The 15,000-nt window shown below is 42.7% G+C and overlaps 1 protein-coding gene across 10 annotated transcripts in view; it reads right to left on the reverse strand.

Annotated features, from left to right (window-relative positions):
• Nucleotides 1–1,643, reverse strand: part of LOC139556499 (gephyrin-like) — a 107,012-nt gene extending 105,369 nt beyond the window's left edge. For 2 of the 10 annotated variants that reach the window (XM_071370528.1, XM_071370527.1), the window contains exon 1: nt 1,466–1,643. In XM_071370528.1, the coding sequence (XP_071226629.1) occupies nt 1,466–1,529 (64 nt within the window). In that variant the 5' untranslated portion in view covers nt 1,530–1,643. The remainder of the gene's footprint in view (nt 1–1,465) is intronic. The other 8 variants (XM_071370537.1, XM_071370529.1, XM_071370536.1 and 5 more) reach the window with 6 other exon arrangements.
• Between the last annotated feature and the right edge of the window lie 13,357 nt (nt 1,644–15,000).

Genomic DNA, 15,000 nt, shown 5'->3' on the forward strand with positions numbered 1-15,000 from the left:
AAAAGAGACGCAAAAAGGAACAGAAATGCAAATAAGAAGTGGGTTGCGTTTCTGCGTCGCCAAAATCAGCATATATTTGCAGGAAAAGTCAGCATAGCACCTCAAAATCAAACTAGCAATCTGTCACCACACTGGCTGGGGGGGGGGGGGGGGGGGGAAGAGAATTCGAGGGACTAACGCTGCATACATAGATCCCGCTCTGTTTCGGTTTACATTATGCTTGAATGCTTATCAACGTGGTGAAACTCGCTTTCTGGCAGTGTATTTACCATCGCACTAATTTGTGACTGACGCTGTTTCAGCACCACGGACAGCGCTGAAGCCCTCACTAGCGCTCCCTCCATCTCTCTCTACCGCGTGAGGCGGGGGGGGGAGCGGGGTTTCCCTAGCAGATTTCAGGATCTACAGTCATTCCTCCATTGCTACACAATACCATCTTCCAACCGGATTTACCATAAGGGAGAATGTCATAGGCGATCACGATGAATTGAATCATCCAGCCACCTCCATTACTCGTTTTCTCATCCGACACTTTCCCCAATTCAACAGCATCGCTACAGCAGCAGGCAAGCCTGCATTTGTCAATATTAACCGTCTCTGGTTACATGTATCTTTCATTTGCTTTCCTCTCATGACACCGCACGACTATTCGCCTTGTTCAACATCACAGTTCTGAATATGAAACATGACAAAGCAAACACACCTAAAAACACATAGAAATAGCCATGTTCAATGTCTTGTGTATAACAGTTTGAAGCCTATATATCGTTTTCCAATCGGTAGCCTAAGTCGACTCGTATTCTGCTCACGAAACCAGAAGAGCCTCAGTCACGTTAACCAGCCGCTTCAATTAGCGATGTCATTCACAAATCAGTCACATATCATTCATTGCGCCTGCTTTGCCATGTATTCCGCAATTAACACGGGCATTTCTGTGCGCTTAAATACATAAACTTATCATCAGCAATTGTCATGGGCTACATTTGGAGAAATGCTGTGGCCAACCGCGTGTCAATAACGAAATACATACAGCGCAAGCATGTTTATCTCCGCACACGGTCAGCTGTCATTTTCAGATTTGACAAGCAGAAGCAGATACGGGCTATGAATAATTCAACACACAAAACTGAGCCCTTCACCGAGAAAAACCGCCTCGCAAACGCCATGGCAACGAATGATACCGAACAGGTTTGTATGAATGTGGGCTACATTGTCATTTTCCGTCGCATGCAAGGATGTGTGAAATCAATTAGTCCTGTGAAAATAAGGGGGCTTCAAGGCGCAAGGCGCTGACCTGCCGCGGAAAACTGCAAAATCAGCCAGAGATGGAGAGAGCCGCCACGCAAAATCAACCGACATGTAGCCTATGAGACGCCCGCGAGAGGCACCCCAACGGACAGTCAACGGAAAATAATTCACATTGTCACAGAGAAATATGAATCACTCAATGCAATTTTGCATTTACCTGTCAAGACTCCGACACGGATTTGGTGGTCGTGGTTTGTTAAAATCATCCTGTCTGACGCCATGTTCAGCAGCGCTGTCGCCCGCACTGAGAACTCACGGCAGGGCCAAGAGCCGATCACATCGAACTTAGGGGGAGGGTATGAGGAGGAGGAGGATGAGGAGACAGAGGGAGGGAGGGAATGAGGAAGAAGAGCAGAGCTAGGCGAGAGAAGTGGAGAGCCGAGCGATTAAGACACCTAGATAGCTGGCCGTGCGCGGCAGAATGCGGGGGCCGTTTAAACCGCACACATCACTCAGCTGGCCGTCTGCCATGGTAGTAGTGTGGATTCCAGATTCATTCTTTTGGAGACCACTATTGATTTCTCTATGAAGACTCAGAGAAACAGACAGGCTTTAAGCAATGCGTCGGTAATGCCACTCCAATTTTCCCACGTCATATGCTTGGTGTCACACCGTCTATGGGTCATAGTATATTGGGTGATGAAAAGGCACTTTTAGTCTGCGAGGTGTTTGGGCATTATGCCCGCTTCGTATGAAATAGTAATGACCAGGAGATGTGAGGACTAAGTAGGCCTACTGCGTTTCCATCCTCAGAAGCTCAAGAGAAGATCACAGTCTGACCTGTAAAAATGCAACTGCATCCCGAGGCAAAAACCTCGCTTCTATTTTTAGTCTGACTGCACGCTTCCGTGGTGTATAATTCCCCTTGTTTATTTTTATGGGGAAAAAACGACCAATCCTCCCGCTTCTGTTTGGATTTGATCAATACATGATTCATGAACACACCTAGCCTATATGAGCATGGGGACTATGGACTATGGAGTGTACCGTGCACCATGGCGGGAACTGGGTCAACTCTTCAAGCCTGACCGCTCACTCACTTCAATAACATCAAGTCAGTCGTGTCTCGAATGCCTCCCCTGGCGCACGCGACAAACGGAATGGAAACCTTGACAACATTTTACTTCCACATCCATGTATTTTATTAATCAGTGTGATTTTAGTTGAGGGTGGCAGTTCACACGCCCAGAATCACACATCCTAGTGATGACCCTCCCAACATCCAATGCTGAAGTCCATGGACTTTGGAAAGATCTGCCCAGGCCTTGATTCCAACTCCACAGATGTCGTTTCTCTGTCCGGATAAGACCAAATATCAACTCATTATAGAAGTCTGTATGGTTCAGATTTGGTCCAGTCCGGACCTGCCTTGATTTGGCCCAATGTAAGATAGATTTCTATGCTTTGTTCAGATTTGGTACAGTACAGTAATGTACAGTAAAGCGGAATGAGTATAATTTACTATATTGTACTTCACTGTACTAAACTTCTACTGAACTAAACTGGGCTTTACTGTACTGAACTAAACTCTACTGTGCTCTACTGTACGGAGCTTTACTGTGCTGTCCAAACTTGTAAAACATAGATGTCTATGAAGGATTCAGATTTAGTCCGTCCAAATTAGGTATGGTTTGGGGGCGGTGCTCATTCAAATAATACCCATTGTGCTTGGCAAGTGTTCATTTTTTTGATTTACATTTGATGCTTTTAGCATGACACTCTTATCCAGTTACTGGGAACTGTATGGTAGTGTTGGTGTTTTCTTCACTTTCTTCATCTGACCACTGCCAGTTCTTAAACTTTTGAAAAAGCCAACATAAATACATGTGATAGATGGGAGCAATAGTAAATATTCTATACCGCAATCTTCAATTATTTCAATTTTCCACTAAAAATTCGAATTAAAATGTTGAATGTGATATAATGCTTTCTTCACTGACATGTACAGGTAACTGCCAAAATAAAGCAAACACCAACATATTGTCTTAGGGCGTTGGGCGGCCACGAGCCACCAGAACAGCTTCAGTGGGCCTTAGTGGGACTATGCCACAAACACATGCGCACGCACGCACGCACGCACGCACGCGCACACGCACACACACACACACACACACACACACGCACACGCACACGCACACACACACACACACACACACACACGCACACACACACACACACACACACACACACACACACACTTATTAACTAACTCAGGATCCACACCTGTGTGGAAGCACCTGCTTTCAATATACTTTGTGTCCCTCTTTTATTTTGGCAGTTACCTGTAGATATAGGTGAATGTATGTACAGCTGACATTTGGCAATATCATTTTCAACGTTCATTACAAATATTTTCAAGGAAAATATGTATTTTCAACATCTGGAAAATACTTACTTTCAACACTTGTTCAGAACTGAAAATGAACCTGATTTCAAAGTAATTTTGCTCCCTGGGATATTTATTAAAAGGTTAAAAGAGCAATAAATCATCAGTTGCTACATACATTTTTGTAACTTAAATGAATGATAAGTATCCATTCATTCCTGAAGGATTTTACTTAGACAGTAAATGCCTCATGAGCTTTGTTCCACTGTCATACCCCATCAGAATCCAAAATATAAGCATGTTGTTTACCCCAATGTTAGTAAACAAAATAATAATAGACAAACACTATATAGCCTCAAAACATGGTTAAAACCTCTTGACGCTAGGGGTCAGATTATTATATATTTTTTAAAATAACGTTCCCAAGGTAAACGGACTATTTCTCAGGTCCAGATAGTAGAATATGCATATACTTTACATATTAGGATAGAAAACACTCCAAAGTTTCCAAAACTGTCAAAATATTGTCTGTGAGTATAACAAAACTGATTCTGCAGGCGAAAACCTGAGGAAATCTAACCCGGAAGTGATTTTTAAATCTGTGTTTCCTTGCCCGTCTTTCTTCCATTTAAAGGGGTATCAACCAGATTCATTTTCCAATGGCTTCCTCAGGCTGTGACCAGGCTTTAGACATAGTTTCAGGCTTTTATTTTGAAAAATGAGCGAGATTTTTCAAAAGTAGTCAGGTGTCCTTTGATTAGTTCCTGCGCGCGAGAGGGGTAGCTCTCCATTTTCTTTCTCTCTTTTATTGAATAGGTTACGGTCCGGTTGAAATATTATCGATTATGTTTGTTAAAAACAACACGAGGAATGATTATAAAAAACATTTGACATGTTTCTACGAACATTACGGATACTTTTTGGAATTTTCGTCGAACGGAACGAGGCTTTGGTTTTCTGAACATAACGCGCAACCCAAATGGCGTTTTTTTGTTATAAAAGTAATATTTATCGAACAAAAATAACATTTATTGTGTAACTGGGAGTCTCGTGAGTGCAAACATCCGAAGATTATCAAAGGTAAGCGATTAATTTTATGATCGCTGACTTTCATGACCAAGCTAACCAAGCTAATATAAGGCTAACTGTTCTAGCATTGATTGATACACTCACAAAAGCTTGGATTGCTTTCGCTGCAAAGCATATTTTCAAAATCTGACACGATAGGTGGATTAACAACAAGCTAAGCTGTGTTTTGGCATATTTCACTTGTGATTGCATGATTATAAATATTTTTAGTCATATTTTTTAATCAGATACGTTTGGGAATTTTCTTCTGCCTTTCAGGACCGGAACGAGGCTGTAGTTTTCTGAACATAACGTGCAACCCAAATGGCGTTTTTTTGTTATAAAAGTAATATTTATCGAACAAAAATAACATTTATTGTGTAACTGGGAGTCTCGTGAGTGCAAACATCCGAAGATTATCAAAGGTAAGCGATTAATTTTATTGCTTTTCTGACTTTCGTGACCATGCTAATTTGGGGCTAACTATTCTAGCATTGATTGATACACTCACAAAAGCTTGGATTTCTTTCTCTGTAAAGCATATTTTCAAAATCTGACACGATAGGTGGATTAACAACAAGCTAAACTGTGTTTTGGTATATTTCACTTGTGATTGCATGATTATAAATATTTTTAGTAATATTTTGCGCCCTGCAATTCAGCGGTTGTTTAGGAAAATGATCCCGCTAAAGGGATCCGTAGCGCAGAGAAGTTAAAGCTATAATTTTGATGTCCTTGCATCCATAGTTCTGTTGATGAATTAAAGAGAGGTTCCATTTCTTCAGCCCCGTCCCTCAGCTTTTTACAGAGAAACGGAAAACGCTTTGATATTGTTTCTACTGCTGATTGCCCCTTTAAAGGGTGGTGAAATGAAACTTGACAGTATGAGTTCACATCGAAGGTAATCTAGTTCTGTGAATGTGATTACGCTGCTCCATTAGACACTATATCATGTGTGGTTAGTCAGAGTGCTTGGTAACGTTACCCCCTTCAAAACGCTACATCTGGTCCCTCCGACCTCCACCTCTATTTCTTCATTCCTGTCCGTGACACAAACCAAGATGGACGTCATTGAGAAATCATGGGTCCTTCTGCCCTTTGACCTTTGAGAAGAAGCCTTCCCTGACAAGACATGAATGTCCTCCAGTGTCTTCATCCACATCTGTCATGCTGTCAGCAGCACGACAAGCCCAGGCGTTAACCAGAAACTGAGCTAACTGTTAGCGCCCGGGCCCAGAACGAGCAGACACCACATCATCACGGTCCAGAGCTGGCAGGAGTTCCTGGAAGGATGGAAATCCCCTGTTACTGAGCACAGGAGTGGCGAGAGAAAGAGAGAGAGAGATAGAGGGGGGATAGGAGGAGAGAGAGAGGAGTGGCAAGAGAAAGAGAGAGAGATAGAGGGGGGATAGGAGGAGAGAGAGGAGTGAGAGAGGGAAAGAGAGAGAGAGGAGAGAGAGAGGGGGGGGAAGAGAGGGGGGAGGTTGGGGGAGAGAGGGAGAGAGAGGGAAAGGGGGGGAGCGAGAGGGAGCCACACCATATGATGGATGCAATGGGCTGGGGACCCCATCTGGTGTGCAGAGGATTGTGTGTCTGTGCCTGAATGTGTGTGCGCATGTGTGTGAGCGCGTGTGTGTGTGTGCATGTGTGTGTGTGTGTGTGAGGCGTGTGGCTCCAACGCTGTGTTTGTGGCGGTGGCAGGGAAAGCCCACAGGCTCCAGCTGCAGGCGGGGACAGCCAGAGGACAGCAGATTGTGCTGGGCTGTTTGCGTTACGCAACAGTGGCAGCGCTAAAGCTACAGAATACCCCGCCTGCCTGCCTGCCTGGCTGTCCTGGGACGACCGCAGAACAGGAGCGCTGGATATACTAACACACCACCCTCCCCCACTACCTACAGGAACATATGCATACATTTAGGGAGGAACGTGCCTGCACACAAACATAGCATATGGCAAAGCAGAACACACTAAATAGGCAAAGACACATAAAACACATTCCACTCTGAGTTCCTGACAAAAAATGTTTTATCTTCCAGATTAATAAGTATGGCTCTCTTTCTACCTCCCTCTACCTCATCCTGAGTGAGAGAGAGAGAGTGAGAGTAGGTGAGTGAGTGAGAAAGAGAGGGAACGAGCCATAAACCTTTATTTCCGCCCCAGCGACTTCTCATCCCTGCCTCCCTCCATCCGCTACCTCCATTCCTGAAAAGAAAACAGTACAGCTAAAATAGCTGTTAAATGCATGATAAAACATGCAGCCGGAAGTTTTACTGGAGTTGCACTAAGTTAAACTCATCTTTGCGTGTACAGTGTTGTACCTCATCATTTCATATGGGTCAAATATTTAATTGAATATTTAAATGTGATTAGCAAAGAGTACATTCGTTTTTTTTGGAGGGTTTGGGCATCTTTATTTCATTTTTATTGAAACTTGGCTGGGATCGAGTCGGAGGAAGAGAAAGGACATTTATAGAAAGGTGATTGGCTGGCTGTTTTGGCAGTGTCTTGATCCATGGTCCTTCTACAAGGATTCTAACTTCCTGGTTAGGCCTACTTACTGGTTGTAGCTAGGTGAAGTAAAGGTACGGACCAAAAGTTGCATGTTCGAGTCCAATTTGTCACCCCAAAAAGTTTGTTGATGTATGGCTTGATTGAAGCATATTATGCCATAAATGTGCTGTGATTGGTTGAAATTGCAATGAGATAATATTGCGATGATTTTACTATGTCATGTGGTAATAGTGCAGTGGTGGTCAATTTTGGATGCCCTCGCATATTATGCCGTGAATTATTGATTTTGCAAAAAAAAATGCGATTGCAGAATTACTTAATCGTGGAGGTACTGACAACTGTAGCATTTTAGCTAACCCTAATCCTTTTCCTAAGTTTAACCTAATTCTCTTAACCTGCTACGTTAATTCTCCTAACATGCTGCGTTAGTTCTCCTAACCTGCTACGTCAAGTCACTTCTGCCATAGCTGTGCTTCCTATCCCATTTATCTCCCAACGGGAATGTATGCAAGTGCAAGTTAGATTGTCGCTGTTTACTGACATGTGGTGCTAAAAATAGTGGCCCTTTTTTACACTACTGCAGCGGATAGCGATGAAATTGAAATTTCTGAGGAACAGCACCCACTTCCCATGTTTACGCTTGTAACAAAATCACCACCATACTGCCTCCAATGGTGGTAAGTCGTATTGTAGTGATTGGCCGTTAGCGAACAAACATAATTTTTTGGGGGGGGTGAACGTTAGGAACCGAATCGCATCAGTGAATGAGCCGTTCATTTGACTCCCTGATTTGTATACTGGTAATACTGCTGTTGTTTTGAGCTTCAAACAACGATTATCTGCAAATAAGTGACAACATTTTTACAACATTTCTTTTTTGCAGTTCAAGAATCTTTCGAATAATTTGGCTAGCAAAAAAATACATGCAATGTGCATATCATGATCTGACATCATGGTAGCCTACTTTTTGGGCTTAAATGAGAGATTTGCCATTTTTTCATGGTCCTAGATCGATTTTCAAGAATTTTGAAAGAGGAGCCGTTTGGGAGCTCGATGAACAGAGCCAAATGTTGTGGCTTTACGAAAAAACTCGGGATGCCCATCACTATCTTATTGTTTTCACTAGCATCATAAAACATTCAATGAAGGTACGAAAATACAAGAAACACAATAAGAACACAATAACTTGCACAGCAGTTTTCAAGTCAAGTTCATTTCCTCTTCTGTTATGATACAGTATATCAACACTCTCCGGATTTCCTTATTAGTCGGTGTGAATGTACTTGGCCTCATTTTAACAGAGAGAGAGAGGGAGAGGAGAGAGGGTTAGAGAGAGGGAGAGAAACGGGGAGAGACAGAGAGAAAGATCGTGTCCAGTACGAGACCATGGTGCTTGCCTATGGAGCAGCAAGGGGAACTGCCCCTCCTTACCTTCAGGCTAGGCTCAACCCTACATCCCAACCCGAGCACTCCGCAACCTCTGGTTTCTTGGCCCTCTTACTTCTACGGGGGTCAGCTCCCGCTCAGCTCAGTCCAAGCTCTTCCCTGTCCTGGCACTCAGTCAAAGCTCTTCCCTGTGGAACCAGCTTCCAGCTGACGCTAGGAAAGCAGTCCCTGCTCATCTTCTGAAAACATCTGATTCCCTGCCTCTTCATCTTAAAATGAACCCCCTCCCCCCACACACACATAAACAAGTTTACTGACTTTGCTAATAACTACTTTATTGAGGAAAAAGGTACTTGCTACGTCTTTGATATGTGGCTATCTCACCCAGCTATCATAAGATGAATGCACTAATTGTAAGTCACTCTGGATAAGAGCGTCGGCTAAATGACTACAATGTAAAGTGTAGAGAGATGGAGAGAGGAGGAAGAAAGAAGGGAAGAAAACAATTACCCTTCCTTCTGCCGAGAGATTAACAGCAGCCACTTAATTCAGGACTGCTGGGGACGAGCCCCTTGTTTAGAGACAATAATTAGGGAACAACACATGTTATGGAGGAGAGGCGTTTTGACTAGTGTACGTGAGGCGGTGGGAGGTGGGGAGGTAGGCAGATTTTGGGAGAATTCGAGAGAAAGAGTTAGATAAAGAGCGTTAGAAAGTGAGAGAGGTAGGGAGATATGCGGGAGAGATCAAAGGAGCGAGAACGAGAACAGAGAAAGAGAGAGAGAAAATAGAGGGACGGAGGGTGAGAAGGCAGACTAGCAGAGAGCGAGAGAGAGAGAGAGAGCGAAAGAGAAAGCGAGGTAGTAAGAGAGCAGAGAAAAGAGAGAAAGAGAGAGCAAGACAGAGACAAAGAAAGAGAGATGGAGACAGAAATAGAGATTGAGAGAGTGTGTGTGTGCATGTGTGCCTTAGCGTTATCTAGGCAGCAGTAAAGCACGCAGGCAGCGCGGCAGCAGCAGCAGTGGCATTCTGATGAGAGAGAGAGCAGGATCTGGGCAGACTCCCACCATTACAGCGGCTGCTGCGGAACATGGCCTCAGGGCGCTGGAATCAAACCCATTACATCTGATACTGGATTCCTCCACTACTCGGAATTAATGCAATGTGGACGAGCCGTTTCGAAAGCCGGCCAGAGTCGCATAGCATCTCCACGCAAAGACGGGAGAGAAAAAGAGGTTATGGTGGGAATCAGAAGGCCTGGAGAGAGGGAGGATACTGGAGAAGGGAGCAAAAGAGGAGGAATAGTGAAATAGGAGGAATTCGTATTTCTGATTCCAATTTTTTTTGATGGAAGAGGGGAAATAAAATGGATGGCTTTTGCTATAACATGTACAGGCTGGTTTCCAGATTAAGCTTTTGTGTCAATAGTATTTTAGTCTAGGACTAACCTTAGTCTGCGTTTTAGGAAACCAGCCCTATAGGTTATAGAGAGCATGTTCAATGTACAGGTAACTGCCAAAATAAAGGAAATACTTCAGTAAATGAGGGATACAACGCATATTGAAAGCAGGTATTTCCACACAGGTGTGGCTCCTGATTTATTTAAGCAATTACCATCCCATATCAAAAATCGAATCAAATCAAATGTTATTTGTCACACGCACCGAATACAGCAGGTGTAGACCTTAACGTGAAATGCTTGCTTACAAGCCCTTAACCAACAATGCAATTTCAAGAAGAGTTAAGAAAATAAAGGAAAAAAGCTATATTATATAGGGTCATGTCTAAAAATGCTGTTATTATGGCTATTATTTTGGCCCCATAGGATGGCAATGCCCCCATCCACAGGGCACGAGTGGTCACTGAATGGTTTGATGATCATGAAAACAATGTAAACCATATGCCATGACTGTCTCAGTCACCAGATTTCAACCCAATTGAGCACTTATGGGCGATTGTGGAGCGGTGCCTCAGACAGCGTTTTCCACAATCAACAAAACACCAAATGATGGAATTGGTGTCGCATCCCTCCCATAGAGTTCCAGACACTTGTAGAATCTATGCCAAGATTCATTGAAGCTGTTCTGGGTCGTGGTGACCCAACACCCTATTAAGACACTTTATGTTGGGGTTTCCTTTATTTTGTCAGTTACCTGTACATTCTCTTTTTATCTTTTTAGTCCAGGACTAGGCTTAAATAGCCCCTATACTCTAGTCAATAGTCTACTAGCATATAGCCAGCTTTCCTCGTCACAGGCCTAGCTATGTCATTTGCATAATTAACAAACTGGCATTTGAAAAGCAGAATGTCAGCACTAACAACCTTGGACAACCAACTACCCCAGGTCATTTTGTTTCCAGCCGCGTAGTTGTCTGGCTGATGCAGAGGAGTTGAACAGATTCTTTTTTTTAAGGGCAGAAAATATGTATGTTTAACTCCTCTGCATCAGCCAGACAATTACTCATAGACATTACAGCCAGTAGATAGTGATGGCGCTGACGTCATCCACGTATTCCTATGGGAATGATTTGAATTTGAAGCGCGCCCTATTGCTGAATGGGGCTAAATGGCACCAAACAAGTCTCTAAGGATCATGGTGATAGTGGCCGTAACTAGCAAAGGATCATGGTCTATGTAGTCGTTTACTTCCTGCCTAAGAGAGTCAACCGGAGCCTCCACGTAGTCTCCCGGCCCGTGATTGGTCTGTGTCGCCACGTGGCCCTGTGCGTGGCCCTGTGCGTGGCCCTGTGCGTGGCCCTGTGCGTGGCCCTGTGCGTGGCCCTGTGTGACCACAAACGTAGTAGTTAGAATGGATCCCTATTTAATTAAATATCTCGATTTGTAGCGAACTTCAAAATAATTCACCATGGGATCGAACTTGATCATCATAAAGTAATAAGAGAGGCCAAAACGTCCGTCAAAATCCCTCTGGAAACTCTGGAAAATCCTAGGTATTCACCTTGAAAAAGAAAAACATATTTATATACACGTGAAAATTAGTGTCTTCAACCCACACCCCTTCAGGCTATAGGCTACATCACTGGGGCTTGAACCCACAGCCCCAACATCCTGAGTCAGCCAGAATCCCCTTCCCAGTCCTGTCCCCCTACTTCACTCTCCCACTCTCCTTCCAATCAACAACCTACACTAGGAGAGGCCCAGGCCCCCTATCGTCAGCCAGTACCCCTCTCCACTCCCCTCCACCCTCCCTGGGTCTGTCTGCGTGTCTGGACCCAGGGCAGGGAGCTTATCTCAGTGGCTCTGGCCAGGCACAGTACCAAACAGCAAGGCAGGCTTCCATTCCACCACGGGATGCCTGCCTCACACCCGGCACAGTCAGAAACAATGAATTCAGCCAGGCAGAAGAGACAAGGAGCAGAGAGGATATGGCACGCGAACGACCAACGACAGACAGAACACACTCATTGAGAAAATGTACTCCGATGAATGGGAGGGAGGGAGGGGGGGGGGGACTGTGAGGGAGACAGTTTGAAAAGCAGGGGCTGGGAAAAGAAAGTGTGAGGTCTCAAGATTTTACTGATAAGTGGGACCAAATAACATGTCAAGAGGGATGGGCCTGATTTCATATTCAAAGGAAAGGTGCTCCTGATCACCAGTCATATGACAATTCTGGATAATTTTTTATTTGTTTTTATTTATTGTGTTTTTGTTGCGTGGGGGGTATGTAAAACCCTGTTCATGTCCTTTTCTACTATGTTACGGTAATTATTGCATGTAACAAACAGTTATATGACACAAGCAAGTTAATGTTTTCGATAGTTTACTATACAACTAGTGATTTAGAACCATGAAGAGTTACCTCAAGTCGGCACAAGTACAACAGGAGCACTGCCTCCGCTATTCCAGCACCATTTCCACTTAAACATTTAAACATCATTAAATCAACAAGGCTATATATGCTTAGTTTAATACACTGAAAACAAACTTAAAGATACCAAAAACGATTTAGTCCAATCAATGTTGCTAAATATCATGTGGCTGTCCATGGTACTGATTTCTCTCTCTCTCTCTGTGTGTGTGTGTGTGTGTGTGTGTGTGTGTGCGCGCTCAAGTAAAACAAAAATGTTGACTCACCCTACTACTTGTAGACTAGTTGAAAGTCAATGCCATCCTTCTCTCTTTCATGTGGCAAAACGGTCCTTGGCTCTGTCATACAGTACGCTTTTAGTTTTTGTTGTCAAAGGCTACCGAGCTAAAATGCGTGCTAGCCTAACTTCCTCGCATGGGCAACAATGAACCAGCTAAATTAGCTAGCTAGTTAGCGTGAGCCTACTAGGCTACATCTAGGCTACATATTGAGCTTCAATCATCTCAGGCCAGTGACACAATATATTAACTTATGGTTAGATCAGAATCGCCGGCATAATCATTGGCCTGTACAAAGAATTAAGTCAAAACCAGAAGTCCTAATTCACACCTCCATCCATGGTTAGGAAAGGGACAATTTATCAAGCTAGCTACTGCAGGTCATCAACACAAGAAGAGCAGAAACAGATACGTTTATCTGAAAATGATGTTTTTCTTACGAAGTGATTTTATTGGTTTGAAGCCAAATCCAAACTGGCCCCACGTGGGGAGCGTTTTGCTCCACCAGGACAACTCACAGTTGAGCTCAGCCCAACGATGATTGGCTAATTATTTTATAATTTTTTTTAATCAAGGGAGGCCAAATGCTTCCTGGCATCAATCAATCAAATGCTACAGCGGCAGCATGTCGTACTCTTTTGTTCCAGACAGCATCAGATACATGGGCTACACATACTGAGACAGAGGGGTGCTGTTTCCCTCACTCTGATGATTTTCTCCGTTGAGATTCAGCCACTTGCGAATTGACAGAAAATTATGAAAACACAAACAAAGATGAAAGAGAATTTATTTACATTTTTTTTTATTTGTTCAATTATCAAATATTTGGTGAAGCCTGGCTTCCCTTGGCATCCATGAATACACGCCACTGATTACATGAAAGAAAATTGAGAGAAAAAGACAAGGAAAGAAGTACCCCCCCCCGAAAAAGACAAAAGACAAAAAAGACAGCTCCTAAAAAAACTAATAAAATGAAATATTTTTTTAATATTTTGAATATTAAGTTTAAGTTGAAGACGTCTGTTGTGCTTCTAATGCTGACCTTGTTCTCTGCAGGCTCTTTTTCCCGTCTATGTGTCATAACAGAGAGAAAGAAGACTGCAACATAGATAATAAAAGGGAGTTAATTCATTTAAATAGACTTAGTATAAACAATACAGTGCCCTGCCTACTGTAGTGTGTATGTGTGTAATATGTAAGTGTTACTGTACAGTATAGTCAAATGTGCATCACTTATTGTGGGTTGCTGGGGCGAATAAAATGTCCTAGTAATGAAGAATACTACAATCAATTGAGTTAATTTCCAAATATCTATATCCACCAACTTTTCACATTTGTGTTTTTTTCATCAGAAATGATGGCTTTTGGGTTCGTAAGATATTACTGTTCTCAGATGTTTTATTCATAGATTTTAGATGTGTATGAAAATGTACTTTTTTTTCAGGCACAACGCTACATATCCATTAGCTGAAATGGAATGTTTGTATCCTGTATATTTGACTGTGATATGTGGTTGTCTCACCTAGCTATTTTAAGATGAATGCACTTACCATTAAAGACACTACAAACACCCCCAGTCTTCAGGCCAATAATAGCAAGATGTAAGTCTCTCTGGATAAGAGCATCTGTTAAATGACTAAAATGTCAAATGGAAATGTTTTACATACAGATCTCATATTACTGCATCGAATTATATATATAAAAAAAGAAATAATCATATTGAAGTCATAAATGTATAATTTCTTTATTAAAACTAATTATTTGTTACATTTAACTGTGTAAAACCTAGAAGTACTTCATCTGAGAGAGGTGGATACTGTATATAGCATTTTTTAAGTCAAGTGACTTAAACAAACACACGTTTGTCGTTAACAAACCCGTGCCGTGATTAGATATTGAAAAAAACCACAACAATCTCTTTCATAATTTATAAAAGCTAATTTACCAACATTTCTGAAAATGGATATGTAGCGTTTTTCAATTAAACTCTTCATATACATTTGGATGGCAACAGAGTGACAACAGAGCGAGCTGTCGCAGAGACGGACTCCAGTTAAAATGCAGATGATGCATAGAATACTGTATGTATGCCTGATTCACACTATAGAGACAAACTGGGCCGAGCTCAGCTATACTGGTTGGCCTGGTTGTGCATCACTATAGTTGCTTGAACTGTGTTATTAGTGACAACAGGAAAATAAAATAACCAAGCCAGTAGATTAAGGTTCGGATCAGACACTAATGGTCAGCTATTAAAAATGTGAACCCTCACACACACAACATAAAGAGTACT

Source organism: Salvelinus alpinus, chromosome 27 (assembly GCF_045679555.1).
Source record: "Salvelinus alpinus chromosome 27, SLU_Salpinus.1, whole genome shotgun sequence".
Taxonomy (NCBI): domain Eukaryota; kingdom Metazoa; phylum Chordata; class Actinopteri; order Salmoniformes; family Salmonidae; genus Salvelinus; species Salvelinus alpinus.